This window comes from Oncorhynchus tshawytscha, linkage group LG16, assembly GCF_018296145.1.
Source record: "Oncorhynchus tshawytscha isolate Ot180627B linkage group LG16, Otsh_v2.0, whole genome shotgun sequence".
Taxonomy (NCBI): Eukaryota; Metazoa; Chordata; class Actinopteri; order Salmoniformes; family Salmonidae; genus Oncorhynchus; species Oncorhynchus tshawytscha.
The window spans coordinates 73262933-73279484 of NC_056444.1; the positions used below are offsets into that span (position 1 = coordinate 73262933).

Consider the following 16552-nt stretch of genomic DNA (forward strand, 5'->3'; position numbering starts at 1 on the left):
AATATCATACATACTTGTACGCGTCTGTATCTTTCAGGCATCCGTCAGCTCCAGCTGATACTGCTGAAAGTGTGTCTTCTCCTGGGGGTGGAAGTTCAAACAGGGGTGGAATTCAAAGGATTTGTGGAGCCCTCAGGAGCCACAGGTACATCTAGACCTCCCGTTCCCCCCGTGTATTAAACGAATACAATACAAAATATTTCTGTGGTAGTAAAAGCTTGTAGGGCCATTTTAAATATTTGTCCGGAGTGTCCACTGTGAGTGGAAATATACCTTAACTCTTTGCTCTTCCTGTCTCTCTCCCTCTGTCGTTGTATGTCTCCATCAGGCTGGATGGCAAAGCTGTTTCCTGACAATCACCCTGCTGGGAAGTTCCAGTTTGATGTCTTCATATCTGCAGGAGGAGGAAGCTTTGTCCCTTATGGTGAGGAGAGAGGACACACACTACTGTAGCTCCGATACAATGGATGTATTCAACAGAAACACTCAACTATATGAACCTGATTTCAGGCTGCATGTGCTTCTGTCTTTGTCCCCACTCCCCAGGCTTCAAGAGGAAGGAGCTGCGAGGGAAGCTGGCCATTGGCATCACGTGTAACTTCCTCAACCGTCACACTGCAGCCGAGACCCAGGTGGCAGAGATCAGCGGTGTGGCACGTATCTACAACCAGAAGTTCTTCCAGGACCTGCTCACAGAGACTGGTAGGATTCTATTTTACGCCCCGGGTTTGGGGCTACGAGTGCCAACACTTCTACTGGTGGTTGCTATGGTGTCAGCGACTGGGGATCGGAATAAAGAATACCATAGGGGCTAGGTGGTCATGGTGACAGATAAGGAGTGACAGTGCTGTCTTTTAATTGCTCTTCCTCTTTTTGTACATTTCCTGTGTAATTTCCTGTGCTCCATTGCTGTTTCACTTGTCCTGTCATTGTCTTGTAACTAGTTTATTTCACTCATTCAGTCCCTCTTTATCCCCCTTCTCTCAATCACTCTCTCTCGGTCGCTCTCGCTCTCTCTCTCTGTGTGTCTGCTCTGTGTGTGTCTGTCTCTCTCTCTCTTTCTCTGTCTCTCTCTCTCTCTCTCTCTGTCTGTCTTTCTCTCTGTGTGTGTGTCTCTCTCTCTCCCTCCAGGTATTGATCTGGAGAACATAGTCTACTATAAAGATGACACCCACTACTTTGTCATGACTGCCAAGAAGAAGAGCCTGTTAAAGATGGGGGTCATTAAACAGGTGAGGAAAACGCATCCATTAGTACCAGCAGCAACAGCTCCATACTAGGCCTCTAGAGGTCAGATAGCTAGCAACAATGACAAGAAGCTGCCATGTGGGGAATCCTAGTTGGCTCGTATCTTGTTATTGATACCGTGTCTTGTTTTGACTGATGTCACATCTATGCAAATATGGCTAGAATTTGCTAGTTAGCTAACCAACAACTAACAATGTATTTGAGAGACAACAAATACTCATTGTGCAAATGTATTTTAGACTAATTATAGTTTACATGCTGTCAACAATCTAAGCCAGCTCCGTCTGTTTTGTCCCATAGTTGCGCACGTGTCGGTTTTATTACTAAACCACCAACCCATCTATTTCTCTAGTCTATTATCCATCTCTGGCTCCTCTGACCTTTGCATCACAATATAGTCCCCCCCAGACAGGCTGGGGACCTTTCCTGCTGTAAGGGATTAGATGCTAATAAACACTTGTAATGGAATTGATGTCTGTGCAGCACAGGGTTAGCACTGAGTCTCCCCAGCCATGCTACAGTGTACCCGCTCACTCCCTCTTCTCACACTACAAGTCTGGAAGGACTAAGCTAGATCATTTTGTTTTGTCTTCAATGATTGAGCTCACACTGACTTTCCCCCCCAAAAAAATATTTCCTCTGTGTCCTCTTGTTCTGCTCAATGTTCTATTTCATGATATGCATATTGACATACCAGTAGAGTAATCATTCTATATACAGTATTTGCATGATTATGGGGGTTGTTTTTTTTGTAGTTCTTGTCACTGTTCCATTTTGTTTAAAAATCATATTGACATACCAGTAATCTATTTTTTTACAATTGATTCACTGTGTATTTCTACTTCACTACATTCCTATAGAAAAGTATGTACTTTTTACTCCATACATTTTCCCTGACACCCAAAAGTACATACATTTTGAATGCTTAGTAGGAGAGAACATGGTCCAATTCACACACTTATCAAGAGGACATCCCTGGTCATCCCTACTGCCTTTGATCTGGCAGACTCCGTAACCCAAATGCGTTGTTTGTAAGCAATGTCTGAGTGTTGGAGTGTCCCCCTGGCTATCAGTAAATGTAAAGAAAACGCAAACATTGTGCCTACTGGTTTGCTTCATATAAGCAATTAGAAATGATTCCTACTTTTACTTTTGATACTTAAATATATTTAAAACCAAATACTTGTAGACTTTTACTCAAGTAGTATTTTACTGTGTGACTTTCACTTTTACTTGAGTCATTTTCTATTAAGGTATCTTTTACTTTTACTCAAGTATGACAATTGGGTACTTTTTCCACCACTGATGTTGTTCCCTCTGTGACCACCATAGATATGAAACAGTTGTATATCTCTACGGTGACCACCTCCAATATGTTCCCTCTGTGACCACCATAGATATAAAACAGTTATATCTCTACGGTGACCACCTCCAATATGTTCCCTCTGTGACCACCATAGATATAAAACAGTTATATCTCTACGGTGACCACCTCCAATATGTTCCCTCTGTGACCACCATAGATATAAAACAGTTATATCTCTACGGTGACCACCTCCAATATGTTCCCTCTGACCACCATAGATATAAAACAGTTATATATCTCTACGGTGACCACCTCCAATATGTTCCCTCTGATATAAAACAGACCACCATAGATATAAAAAAACAGTTATATCTCTACGGTGACCACCTCCAATATGTTCCCTCTGACCACCATAGATATAAAACAGTTATATATCTCTACGGTGACCACCTCCAATATGTTCCCTCTGTGACCACCATAGATATAAAACAGGTATATCTCTACGGTGACCACCTCCAATATGTTCCCTCTGTGACCACCATAGATATAAAACAGGTATATCTCTACGGTGACCACCTCCAATATGTTCCCTCTGTGACCACCATAGATATAAAACAGTTATATATCTCTACGGTGACCACCTCCAATATGTTCCCTCTGCCTCCAGGACTTTAGTGATGCCGATAAGCTTCTGGCCCAGGTAAACGTGGACCAGGAGGCCTTGTTGCGTTACGCCTACGATGCTGCCCAGTTCTCCACGGGCCACTGCCTGCCCGACATGCAGTTTGCCCAGAACCACGCGGGCCAGCCTGATGTGGCCATGTTCGACTTCACTTGCATGCACCGAGCTGAGAACGCCTCTCTGGTCAGGGAGAGAAAGGGCAAGAAACTACTCATGGGCCTGGTGGGAGACTGCCTGGTAGAGGTGAGAGGTCATGTCAGTGTGTTGGAGGACTTGATTCACTTATGCGTACACATGCTCCGGCACGTGTGTGTGTGTGTGTGTGCTTACAGTTGGAGTCAAAGTTTACATGCACCTTAGCCAAATATATTTAAACCCAGTTTTTCACAATTCTTGACATTTAATCCTAGTAAAAATTTCCTGTCTTAGGTCAGTTAGGATCACCACTTTATTTTAAGAATGGGAAATGTCAGAATAATAGTACAGAGAATGATTTATTTAAGCTTTCCAGTGGGTCAGAAGTTTACATGCACTCAATTAGTATTTGGTAGCATTGCCTTTCAATTGTTTAACTTGGGTCAAACGTTTCGGGTAGCCTTCCACAAGCTTCCCACAATAAGTTTGGTGAATTTTGGCCCATTCCCTCTGACAGAGCTGGTGTAACTGAGTCAGGTTTGTATGCCTCCTTGCTCGCACATGCTTTTTCAGTTCTGCCCACAAATGTTATATGGGATTGAGGTCAGGGCTTTGTGATGGCCAATCCAATACCTTGACTTTGTTGTCCTTAAGCCATTTTGCCACAACTTTGAAAGTATGATTGGGGTCATTGTCCATTTGGAAGACCCATTTGCGACCAAGCTTTAACTTCCTGACTGATGTCTTGAGATGTTGCTTCAATATATCTACATAATTTTTCTACCTCGTGATGCCATCTATTTTGTGAAGTGCACCAGTCCCTCCTGCAGCAATGCACCCCCATAACATGATGCTGCCACCCCTGTGTTTCACGGTTGGGATGGTGTTCTTCAGCTTGCAAGCCTTCCCCTTTTTCCTCCAAACATAACAATGGTCATTATGGCCAAACAGTTCTATTTTTGTTCCATCAGACCAGAGGACATTTCTCCAAAAAGTATGATCTTTGTCCCCATGTGCAGTTGCATACCGTAGTCTGGCTTTTTTATGGTGGTTTTGGAGCAGTGGCTTCTACCTTGCTGAGCGACCTTTCGGGTTATGCCGATATAGAACTTGTTTTACTGTGGATATAGATACTTTTGTACCTGTTTCCTCCAGCATCTTCACAAGGTCCTTTGCTGTTCTGGGATAGATTTGCACTTTTCGCACCAAGGTACGTTCATCTTGGAGACAGAATGCGTCTCCTTCCTGAGCGGTATGACGGCTGCGTGGTCCCATGGTGTTTAGACTTGCGTACTATTGTCTGTACAGATGAACGTGGTACCTTCAGGTGTTTAGAAATTGCTCCCAAGGATGATCCCAGACTTTATTTTTCTGAGGTCTTTGCTGATTTCTTTTGATTTTCCCATGATGTCAAGCAAAGAGACACTGAGCTTGAAGGTAGGCCTTAAAATACATCCACAGGTACAGCTTAATTTGACAAATGATGTCAATTAGCCTATCAGAAGCTTCTAAAGCCATTACATAATTTTCTGGAAATTTCAAAGCTGTTTAAAACTTCTTAGGGCTGAAATCCCGTTAATGGGATAGATATGACAACAGCTAGTGAAAGTGCATGGCGCCAAATTCAAAACATTAAAACATCTCATAATTAAAATTCCTCAAACATGTATTTTATACCATTTTTAAAGGTTCTATTGTTGTTAATCCCACCATAGTGTCCGATTTCAAATATGCTTTACAGCAAAAGCACCACAAACGATTGTTAGGTCACCACCAAACGACAATACACAGCCATTTTTCCAGCCAAAGATAGCAGTCACAAAAAGCATAAAGAGATCATATTAATCACTAATCCTTGATGATCTTCATCAGATGACACTCATAGGACTTCATGTTACACAATACATGTGTGTTTTGTTTGATAAAGTTCATATTTATCAAAATATGAGTTTACATTGGTGCGTTACATTCACTAGTTCCAAAAACATCCATTGATTTTTGCATAGCCACATCATTCAACAGAAATCATAAATGTAGATGATAATACAAGTTATACACATGGAATTATAGATATACCTCTCCTTAATGCAACCGCTGTGTCTGATTTTTTAAAAACTTTACAGAATAAGCAAACCATGCAATAATCTGAGACTGCGCTCAGAAAAATAGTCACAATAGCTGCCATGTTGGCATCAACATAAACAAGAAATTACATGATAAATATTCCCTTCGATGATCTTCATCAGAAAGCACTCCAGGAATCCCAGGTCCACAATACATGTTTGTTTTGTTCGATAATGTCCGTTATTTATGTCCAAATACCTCCTTTTGTTAGCGCGTTTGGTATACATATTCAAACGCTCATTCTGGTCAGTGTTACGTCGGACAAAAAACTTAAAGTTATATTACAGTTCGAAGAAACATTTCAAACTAAGTACAGAATCAATCATTAGGATGTTTTTAACATATAGCTTCAATAAAGTTCCAACCGGAGTATTCCTTTGTGTCTTGATGAGCAATGGAACGCAAGTGGATACCATGAGGAATGCGTGTGATCAGAAACCGGCTGACTGCCAGTCACATGATAGATTCTGCTCTCATTCAGTCCCACAACACAGTAGAATTCTCATTCAAATTTCTATAGACGGTTGACATCTAGTGGAAGCCCATCAGAAGTGCAACATCATTAATATCTCAAGGGGATTTCAATGGGAACCTTGGTGAATACATACCAAGCTCAGATTTCTCACTTCCTGTTTCGATTTCTCCTCAGGATTTTGCCTGCCATATGAGTTCTGTTATACTCACAGACATCATTCAAACAGTTTTAGAAACTTTAGTGTGTTTTCTATCCAATACTATAATAATATGTATATATTAGCAACTGAGACTGAGGAGCAGGCTGTTTACGTTGGGCAACTTATTCATCCAAGCTACTCAATACTGCCCCCCAGCCATAAGAAGTTAAAGGCACAGTTCACGTAGTGTATGTAAACTTCTGACCCACTGGAATTGTGATACAGTGAATTGTAAGTTAAATAATCTGTCTATAAACAATTGTTGGAAAAATGACTTGTGTTATGCACAAAGTAGATGTCCTAACCGATTTGCCAAAACTATAGTTTGTTAACAAGAAATTTGTGGAGTGGTTGAAAAATAAGTTTTAATTCCAACCTAAGTGAATGTTAACTTTCGACTGTACACTGAGTGTACAAACCATTAAGAACACCGGCTCTTTCAAAGACATAGACTTACCAGGTGAAAGCTATGATCCCTTATTGATGCCACTTATTAAATTCACTTCAATCAGTGTAGATGAAGGGTAGGAGACAGGTTAAAGAAGCTTTGAGACATGGATTGTTTGTTTGACAAAATATTGAATTGTCTTTGAACGGAGTAGGTGCCGGGCACATCGGTTTGAGTGTGTCAAGAACTGCAACACTCCTGGGATTTTCATGCCCAACAATTTCTTGTGTGCATCAAGAATAGTGTACCACCCAAATTACATCCAGCCAACTTGACACAACTGTGGGAGGCATTGGAGTCAACATGGGCCAGTATTGCTGTGGAACGCTTTTGACACCTTGTAGAGTCCATGCTCGGACGAAGGCTGTTCTGAGGGCAAAAGGGGGTGCAACTCAATATTAGAAAGGTGTTCCTAATGTTTTGTACACTTAGTGTACACCGTGCATTCGGAAAGTTTTCAGACCCTTGACTTTTTCCACATTTTGTTACATTACAGACTTGTTCTAAAATGGATTAAATGGTTTTTTTTTCCCCTCATCAATCTAATGACAAAGCAAAAATGTTTAGTTTTTTTAGAAATGTTCGCTTATTTAGAAATAAAAAAACTGAAATCACAATACTTTGTTGAAGCACCTTTGGCAGCGATTACAGCCTCGAGTCTTCTTGGGTATGACGCTACAAGCTTGGCACACCTGTATTTGGGGAGTTTCTCCCATTCTTCTCTGCAGATCCTCTCAATCAGGTTAGATGGGGTGCGTCGCTGCACAGCTATTTTCAGTTCTCTCCAGAGATGTTCAAGTCCGGGCTCTGGCTGGGCCACTCAAGGGCATTTTAAAGACTTGTCCGGAAGCCACTCCTGCATTGTCTTGGCTGTGTGCTTGGGGTTGTTGTCCTGTTGGAAGGTGAACCATTGCCCCAGTCTGAGGTCCTGAGTGCTCAAGGATCTCTCTGTACTTTGCTCTGTTCATCTTTCCTTCGATCCTGACTAGTCTCCCAAGATCCTCCGATGGAAAAACATCCCCACAGCATGATACTGCCACCACTATGCTTCACCGTGGAATGGTGCCAGGTTTCCTCCAGATGTGACACTTGGCATTCAGGCCAAATCTTGGTTTCATCAGACCAGAGAATCTTGTTTCTCATTGTCAGTCCTTTAAGTGCCTCTTGGCAAAATCCAAGCGGGCTGTCGTGACTTTTACTGAGGAGTGGCTTCTGTCTGGCCACTACTATAAAGGCCTGATTGGTGGAGTGCTGCAGAGATGTTTGTCATTCTGGAAGGTCCTCCCATCTGCACAGGCCAACTCTAGAACTCTGTCAATGACCTTTTAGGTTCATGGTCACCTCCCTGACCAAGTCCCTTCTCCCCCGATTGCTCTGTTTGGCCCGGCGGCCAGCTCTTGGAAGTGTTTTGGTGGTCCCAAACTTCTTCCATTTAAGAGTGATGGAGGCCACACAAAATATTTTGGTATCCTTCCCCAGATCTGTGCCTCGACACAATCCTGTCTCGGAGATTTGCGGACAATTCCTTCCACCTCATAGTTGGTTTTTGCACTGTCATCTAAGGTACCTTTTATATAGACAGGTGTGTACCTTTCCAAGTCATGTCCAATCAATTGAATTTACCGAAGGTGGACTCCAATCAAGTTGTAGAAACATCTCAAGGGATGATAAATGGAAACAGGATGCACCTGAGCTCACTTTCGTGTCTTATAGCAAAGGGTCTTATGTAAATAAGGTATTTTTGTTTTTTGACATTTTTAATAAATTTGCAAACATTTCTAAAAACCTGTTTTTGGTTCATCATTATGGGGCATTGTGTGTAGATTGATGAGGATTTGTATTTATTTAATCCATTTTAGAATAAAGCTGTAACGTAACAAAGTGTAAAAGGTCAAGGGGTGTGAATAGTGTATGTGTGTATACAGTATATAGACACAGAGCTCTGTTAAGAAACGGGTCACTAAATCAGCTTAATGCAGCAGCTTGTGGGTATTAAATCAGCCCAGAGTGTCATACCTTTATTTCCTTCCTTTTAAATCTGACAAGTTTATCATGTCAATTAATCATTCTAAAGTGTGTGTGTGTCTGTGTGTGTCCACAGCCATTTTGGCCTCTGGGAACAGGTATTGCCCGTGGGTTCCTGGCTGCCTTCGACACAGCATGGATGGTTAGGAGCTGGGGCAAGGGAAGACCCCACATGGAAGTACTTGCTGAGCGGTAAAGAAGAGTTTTCCTATATGATCAATAACACCACCTTTAAAAGCATGTGACCATCCCTCTTCACTGTATAGAAAGGACTACCCTGGCTGGGCCTTTCAGAGAATTCTTCAACTAGTAATGCCACTCTAGCCTTGTACCTATATATCTTTGAACATCCATTAATACACAAGCAGCTGCTTGTAAAAGATCTTACTGTACAAACCCATCGGAATCTTCTGTTCCTTAGTTGGTGCTTCTTCAGTTCCATAGTGAGTTTCTATCTCTTAAAATGTCTTTCCCTCTGACTGAATAGAGAGAGTATCTACCAGCTCCTGTCTCAGACCACGCCAGAGAACACCAGTAAGAAATATAGCGCCTTCAGCATAGACCCGGCTACACGCTACCAGCACGTCAACCTCAACTCCGTCAAGGCCTTCCAGGTCAAAAACATAAATATCATCTATTCCTTCTATTTCTATAGTCAGTGCCGACACAAAGCTACACTCATGCCTGATTCACATTATTGGGCTGACCAGAAATGCACAGTGCTGGCTTGGACAATTCCTTTTTTCAGCGCGGTTCCAGCAACTATAGGGGATGAGTAACCAGGTCAGCTCAGTAAGGTTTGGGTTGGTATGACAGCCTCACTGTATCAACGCTAGTAAAATAAATATACTGTATATTGTGCTGTGTAACATTGTAAACACGTTTTGAAATAGATCAATGCTGCTCCCCCATTTTGGTGGATATTTCCTATAGTATTCATGCATTGTCAGGAAACTGCTGTGTGTTTGTATTTTGTGGTGAGCCGAATGGCACTAGAGGAGTATTGTTCTAAAAGGCTTTAGAGAGTTTTCAGAAGCTACCAGATCAATTACACTGCATCAAACCAAACTCCAGCTTCTGCCTTTATGAAGCCTGCTGTGTTCTTAGCCTAGTCCCAGATCTGTTTGTGCTGTATAGCCAACTCCTATGCTTGTTGCTTGACAATGACCTTAGAAGTTGGCTTGACAGCACAAACGCATATGTTACCAGGCTACTATGTTCTGGCTTCAGTGTGAAGTTGATCTCAACTCTGTTTCTTGGTATTCCCTCTCTTTGCATGCATTATGAAGGTGAAACGTCTCTATGATGTGGAAGACCACCTTAATCCTGGGCGACCCATCAAGAAGCCGAAAGGCAATTGGTCTCACCTGCGACAAGGTCAGTCTGGCTTCACATTACTAAAGCAATAATGCATGAGGGGCAGGGGTGTGATTCATTTTGGTTTTGGCACGGCTGTGCTGTGCTGTGCTGTGCTGAGATCATGGGCACGCAGAGACTACAACCCATTAACAAATACATGTTTTTAAAAAAAAATGTAAGTGATGTATCCCGATCTTAGTTATATCTCTCAAATAGTTATAGGTCAGACACTTCAGGACAAACTGCCCTTAGACTTTTTGTGTGGGTGTGTGCGTTTGTATGGGCTAATAAGCAGTAAATCAAATAAAATTGTATTTGTCACGTTCTCTGAATACAACAGGTGTACCTCACCGTGAAATGCTTATTTACAAGCCCTTAACCAACAATGTAGTTCAAGAAAAATCAAAGAAAATATTTACTAAATAAACTAAAGTAAAAATAGTTAAATAAAAAATAACGAGGCTATTTACAGGGGCACTGCAACCCGTCAGGATGCTCTCGATGGTGCAGCTGTATAACTTTTTGAGGATCTGGGGACCCATGCCAAATCTTTTCAGTCTCCTGAGGGGGAAAAGGTGTTGCCGTGCCCTCTTGTCAACTGTCTTGGTGTGTTTGGACCATGATAGTTTGTTGGTGATGTGAACACCAAAGAACTTGAAACTTGACCTGCTCCACTTTAGCCCCATCGATGTTAATGGGGGCCTATTCGGCCTGCCTTTTCCTATAGTCCATGATCAGCTCCTTTGTCTTCCTCACATTGAGGGAGAGGTTGTTGTCATGGCACCACATTGCCAGGTCTCTCGTTGGCAGTGATCAGGCCTACCACTGTTGTGTCGTCAGCAAACTTAATGATGGTGTTGGAGTCGTGTTTGGCCACGCAGTCATGGGTGAACAGGGAGGGGACTAAGCACGCACCCCTGAGGGGCCCCAGTATTGAGGATCAGTGTGGCAGATGTGGCCCGTCAGGAAGTCCAGGATACGGTTGCAGAGGGAGGTGTTTAGTCCCATGGTACTTAGCTTAGTGATAACCTTTGTGGGCACTATGGTGTTGAACGCTGAGCTGTAGTCAATGAACAACATTCTCACAGGTGTTCCTTTGGGAAAGGGCAGTGTGGATTGAGATTGTGTCTTCTGTGCATCTGTTGGGGCGGTATGCGAATTGGAGTGGGTCTAGAGTTTCCGGGATGATGGTTTTGATGTGAGCCATGACCAGCCTTTCAAAGCACTTCATGGCTACCGATGTGAGTGGTACGGGGCAGGAATCATTTAGGCAGGTATCCTTTGCTTCCTTGGGCACAGGGACTATGGTGGTCTGCTTGAAACATGTAGGTATTACAGAGTCTGTCAGGGAGAGGTTGAAAATGTCAGGGAAGACACTTGCCAGTTGGTCTGAGCATTATTTAAGTACACGCTCAGGTAATCCATCCCTAGCAAACACAGCTGATTAATCAAATTGCATTCTAAACTGAAGATCGTGATTTATTTGAGTCAGGCATGTTAGGTGGGGCTTGGGCTAAACTGTGACACCAATCAGGCCCTCGAGGACTGGAATTACCCACCCCTGGCATAGCGGCCAAATCATTTTTGGATGTATTTTTTTTTTATAATTCAAGGGGTGTTAAAATTCCGAATTAAATAGAAATGGCTGAGACCTTTCTGTTGCATCCTTAGATGCCCAACTTGGAATGTAAACTGTCTGTGTATGAATCACAGAATTATTTCAATGCCTGCCTTGATGCAATGTCACTATGTTCCATCGTCCTAATGCAGTGTTCCTATGTGTGTTCATGGCCCAGATTCGGTTGGAGCGTTTGAGGTGCTTTTGAAGTGGTGCCAGCAGCACACTGCAGGGTACGACAGGGTGAACGTGAAAGATCTGAACCAGTCCTGGAGGTCTGGCCTGGCCCTGTGTGCCCTCATCAACACCTTCAGACCTCGTGTCATGTGAGTCTCTGGGCTTTACAAGGGGGGCAAGTCAACGTATCCACCACCTATGTAGCAAATGCACAAGTAGTACTACAGAAGGAAAAACTTACCCATAAGCCTAGTCAAATTTAATTGGTCTGAAGGACTTTTCCTGTTCAAGTTATTCATGGTACTAACTGTCCAATAAGAAAACAAACTTCGGTGTTCTGTTACAAATAGTTTTGCTATTGTATGCCCTCCTGAACATGCCCTTGGTCAACATAGTAGCTATCCCTAACCTCTTCCTCCACAGTGACATGGCCTCTCTGGAGGAGTCTAATGCAGTCTACAATAACCAGCTGGCCTTCAACTTCCTGGAGAGAGAGCTGGGCATCCTTCCCATAATGTCAGCCAGGGAGATGTCTTTCAAGGGACAGATAGACAAGCTCTCCATGGTGCACTACCTCACACAGATCCACGATGCGTTCAATGAAAGGACACCTACTAAAGGTATGCATTAGGACAGTGGTTCCCAAACTTTAGCTGTGTACCCCCTCTAGCACCAGGGTCAGCGCACTCTCAAATGTTGTTTTTTGCCATCATTGTAAACCTGCCACACACACACATTATATGATACATTTATTAAACATAAGAATGAGTGTGAGTTTGTCACAACCCGGCTCGTGGGAAGTGACAAAGAGCTCTTATAGGACCAAGGCACAAATAATAATAATCAATCATTTTGCCCTTTATTTAACCATCTTACATATAAAACCTTATTTGTTCATTGAAAATTGTGAATAACACACCACAGGTTAATGAGAAGGGTGTGCTTAAAAGGATGCACATAACTCTGCAATGTTGGGTTGTATTGGAGAGAGTCTCAGTCTTAAATCATTTCCACACACAGTCTATGCCTGTATTTAGTTTTCATGCTAGCAAGGGCCGAGAATCCACTCTCACATAGGTATGTAGTTGCAAAAGGCATCAGTGTCATAACAGCGCGATTTGCCAAGGCTGGATACTCTGAGCGCAGGCCAATCCAGAAAATCTGGTTTTCACAGAGCCGCTTGTTGCAATTTCGATGAGTCTCTCTTGTTCAGATATTGATAAGTGGACTGGAGGCAGGGCATGAAAGGTATAACGAATCCAGTTGTTTGTTTCATCTGTTTCGGGAAAGTACCTGCGTAATTGTGCACCCATCTCACTCAGGTGCTTCACTCTATCACATTTGACATTGTCCGTAAGCTTGAGTTCATTTGCACACACAAAATCATAGAATGATGGAAAGACCTGTGTGTTTTCCTTGTTAATGCAGACAGAAAAGATCTCCAACTTCTTAATCATAGCCTCAAGTCTGTCCTGCACATTGAATATAGTTGTGGAGAGTCCCTGTAATCCTAGATTCAGATCATTAAGGTGAGAAAAAACATCACCCAGATAGGCCAGTCGTGTGAGAAACTCGTCATCATGCAAGCTGTCAGGCGAGTGGAAATTATGGTCAGTAAAGGTTAAGCTTGTCTCTCAATTTAAAAAAAACGTGTCAATAATTTGCCACCTTGATAACCAGTGCACTTCTGTATGTTGTAAAAGCTTTACATGGTCGCTGCCCATATCATTGCATAATGCAGAAAATACATGAGAGTACAGGGGCCTTGCTTTAACAAAGTTAACCATTTTCACTGTAGTGTCCAAAACGTCTTTCAAGCTGTTAGGCATTCCCTTGGCAGCAAGAGCCTCTCGGTGGATGCTGCAGTGTCCCCAAGTGGCATCGGGAGCAACTGCTTGCAGGCGTATTACCACTCCACTATGTCTCCCTGCCATGGCTTTTGCGCCATCAGTACAGATACCAACATGAGCAGCAGCTGCGTTTGGCTGCATACAGACCGTTAGTGGAATTTCCACGAGAGAGTAACAGTTAATGTGATTGGATGTTCATTATTTGACTAGGCTACCTGTATTTGACATTGTGTTGTTATTTTGCTGAACACTAGATGGTTTAATTACATTTTTGGCAGTGAAATGAGGCTACTCAGGCGAGAGAAAAAAACCTCACCCAAATGTTTAGCCCCGTTGTTTTTTTTTTTAATGAAAAAGAAAACATTTGAATCACATTTTTATATTGCGTACCCCTGATGTAATTTGGCATACCCCCGACAATGCCCCAGTTTGGGAATACCTGCATTCGGTCAATGTTTGTCGTACATGTTACGTAATAATCACTGTGATTGTTTGCTTGATCACTTGTAGCCTTGACTCCAGGAACAAGAATGTGGTGTTGGTCTGTTTTCACGAGACTACATTATGTATATTTATATCATTTTCTGTTACTGTGACATTGTTATCTTGTCATTGAGCATAGTTGTATTCATTACATGAAGATGTTTACTGGCATATTTGTAGTTGGCATTTCTTAAAACGCTGGACCAAGATTCATTGTATCAATAGCGTATTATTAGTGAAAGGAATTGAATCTGGTCCCAAGTCAGTTGTTCAGACAGTACACAGTTTATGCTACCCCGTTTGTAGAAGGGCTCAGGTGTTTTTCCCTCTGAAATGTGTTTGATGTTGATAAAATGGAGAGTGCTGTCATTGTCACTTTAAGAGCATTACCCAGCGTGCCTCTGGTTAGAGTAGCTGGGGCTGAGCTCATAACCAGCCCTGATTGGCTGCCAGGGTTGTGCTGCTCTCCTGCGCTCGGTGGGTAAGCCAGGCAGCAGCCAAAGCAAACAGCATCAGCCTCTGAGGAAATGGCTTATCAGGCTCGGGTGGGACTAGCCTCAGCCTCACCTAAAAGAGATCTAGCTACTATTCCTGTGAGGAGTACGGATTTTCCCAGGCTGTTTTTGCTGCCGGAGTTATTTCTGGTAAATACTAGCAGAGTGTGTAGGAGAGAGATTTTCAGTGGGGATCCAGCATTTGGAAGCAGGCATGGAGAGCAGTTGCTCCGCTTGGCTTTGTCTTGTCTCTGTGATGCTGGAGGTAGAGAATCACTATGTAAGGGGATCGGCTGGCTGGCTGACACACAGATGAGCATGTTTGTTGTTCCGCTAGAACAGAGCAGGAGGACACTAAAGCTTGTGTGTATTTCTCTCTGCTGCAGAACCTCAGAGCCTTCCCCTGAAGCCATCCAAGACCCTGTCTTTTCGGGCTGCTGTGGTCTTCCTCAACAACCTCAAGCACAACTCTTTGCAGCGACGCAAGGTAAGGTTCAGGCAAGCAACTGCATGGTGTCACTGAGACCACTGTAGTTGGCTGTTTAGTGTTTATTTAATATCAGGGATCGACTGGATAAGAACATTTGTGCAAAACCAGTTGTCTTTTGGGTGAAAAGAGGAGTTAGGCCAACCTCGTTCGTATGGACGTCATTCTTTTTCATGCAACTCCCTGCAGAGCCGCGAGGTGAGCTAAAACAAGCAGCTGCATGTTGTCGCTGAGACTACTGTAGCTAGATTATTTACTTAATATCAGAGTTTTCTATATGAGAACCTCAAATTCATATGCCCTGTTATTTTAGTTTGTTTCTTGTGATTATACTTTCATTGTACATTAAATTTTCACTAGGTACAGTATTTTTAATGATCATTTGATTGTTTAAGTTCTGTATTATAAATAAGACCATGCTGCATGAGGTTTACAATTTATTTTGTCCTTTTCCAAAATCAACTGTAATGGCAAAGATACTTTTCAAACATGCAAGATAATAACTAAAGCATTGGTCATTTTGAGGTTATTCAGTTACTGTAATTTAAACCATAAACATGGTCACATGACTGTTTTCTCTTTTACACAGGAGAGACTGGCAAGCAAGAAAGACGGAAACGGGACAATGGGAGAGGAAAAGGATGTGAGTAGTGTATCCTTATTATCAGAGGCTCACATACAGTACAGAGCTAACCTTTCTCTTTATTGTTGTGTGTATCTGCAGACTTCAGGACTACTCCAACTGCTATACTATAAATTGTTTCTGTGCTTTGTTCCTCTATTTGATTACTACTGGATACAGAACCCAGAGACATGTACACAGAGTGAAGTGTTGTTGAGCCCATCAGATTTGTAATTTTGTATTTCTTTGGCCTTCGAAGAAATACTACTCCTTAATGTTGAACCATAAGCACATGTTTTTGTGCTATGTTATTGAACTACTGTAAAAATATTACCGTTCTCAATTTCTTTCCCCCCAGCCTTTAGCTCCTCTCTCAGCCCCTAAGGTGAACCCTGACCCTGTGAACCCTGACCCTGAACCGAGCCTGATGCCAGGCTTCAGTAGCAATGAGGAGTGTTACTTCTGTTGCCAGCGGGTCTATGTTCTGGAGAGGATCAGTACTGAGGGAAAGTTATTCCACCGTAGCTGCTTCACCTGCCATCAGTGCGGCACCACCCTTAGACTGGGCGGGTATACCTTCAACCAGCACACTGGTGAGTAGTGAGCACCGCTTGTACCACAGCCTATACTCGGGTACTCTTTTTCAGGGCAAAAGGCTAGTGGGTAATCTGCAATTTTAGTAACAAATGTTATTTATAGTGTCCCAATGAGCCTTTTGAATCTTTTAGAAGCAGGATTTTTTACGAGATTCTATAAAATAACATCATGTTACTGTACAGTAGAACAGCATGTTACTGTACAGTAGAACAATACAACATCA

At 42.5% G+C, this 16552-nt stretch overlaps 1 protein-coding gene across 2 annotated transcripts in view; it reads left to right on the forward strand.

Moving 5' to 3' along the window:
* Positions 1-16552, forward strand: part of LOC112216307 (F-actin-monooxygenase mical1) — a 41178-nt gene that overhangs the window by 12220 nt on the left and 12406 nt on the right. For both annotated transcript variants that reach the window (XM_042299607.1, XM_042299608.1), the window contains exons 5-17: positions 38-145; positions 329-424; positions 547-702; positions 1132-1232; positions 3222-3479; positions 8719-8834; positions 9130-9256; positions 9932-10019; positions 11798-11945; positions 12220-12416; positions 15010-15110; positions 15700-15753; positions 16091-16325. In XM_042299607.1, the coding sequence (XP_042155541.1) occupies positions 38-145; positions 329-424; positions 547-702; positions 1132-1232; positions 3222-3479; positions 8719-8834; positions 9130-9256; positions 9932-10019; positions 11798-11945; positions 12220-12416; positions 15010-15110; positions 15700-15753; positions 16091-16325 (1785 nt within the window). The remainder of the gene's footprint in view (positions 1-37; positions 146-328; positions 425-546; positions 703-1131; positions 1233-3221; positions 3480-8718; positions 8835-9129; positions 9257-9931; positions 10020-11797; positions 11946-12219; positions 12417-15009; positions 15111-15699; positions 15754-16090; positions 16326-16552) is intronic.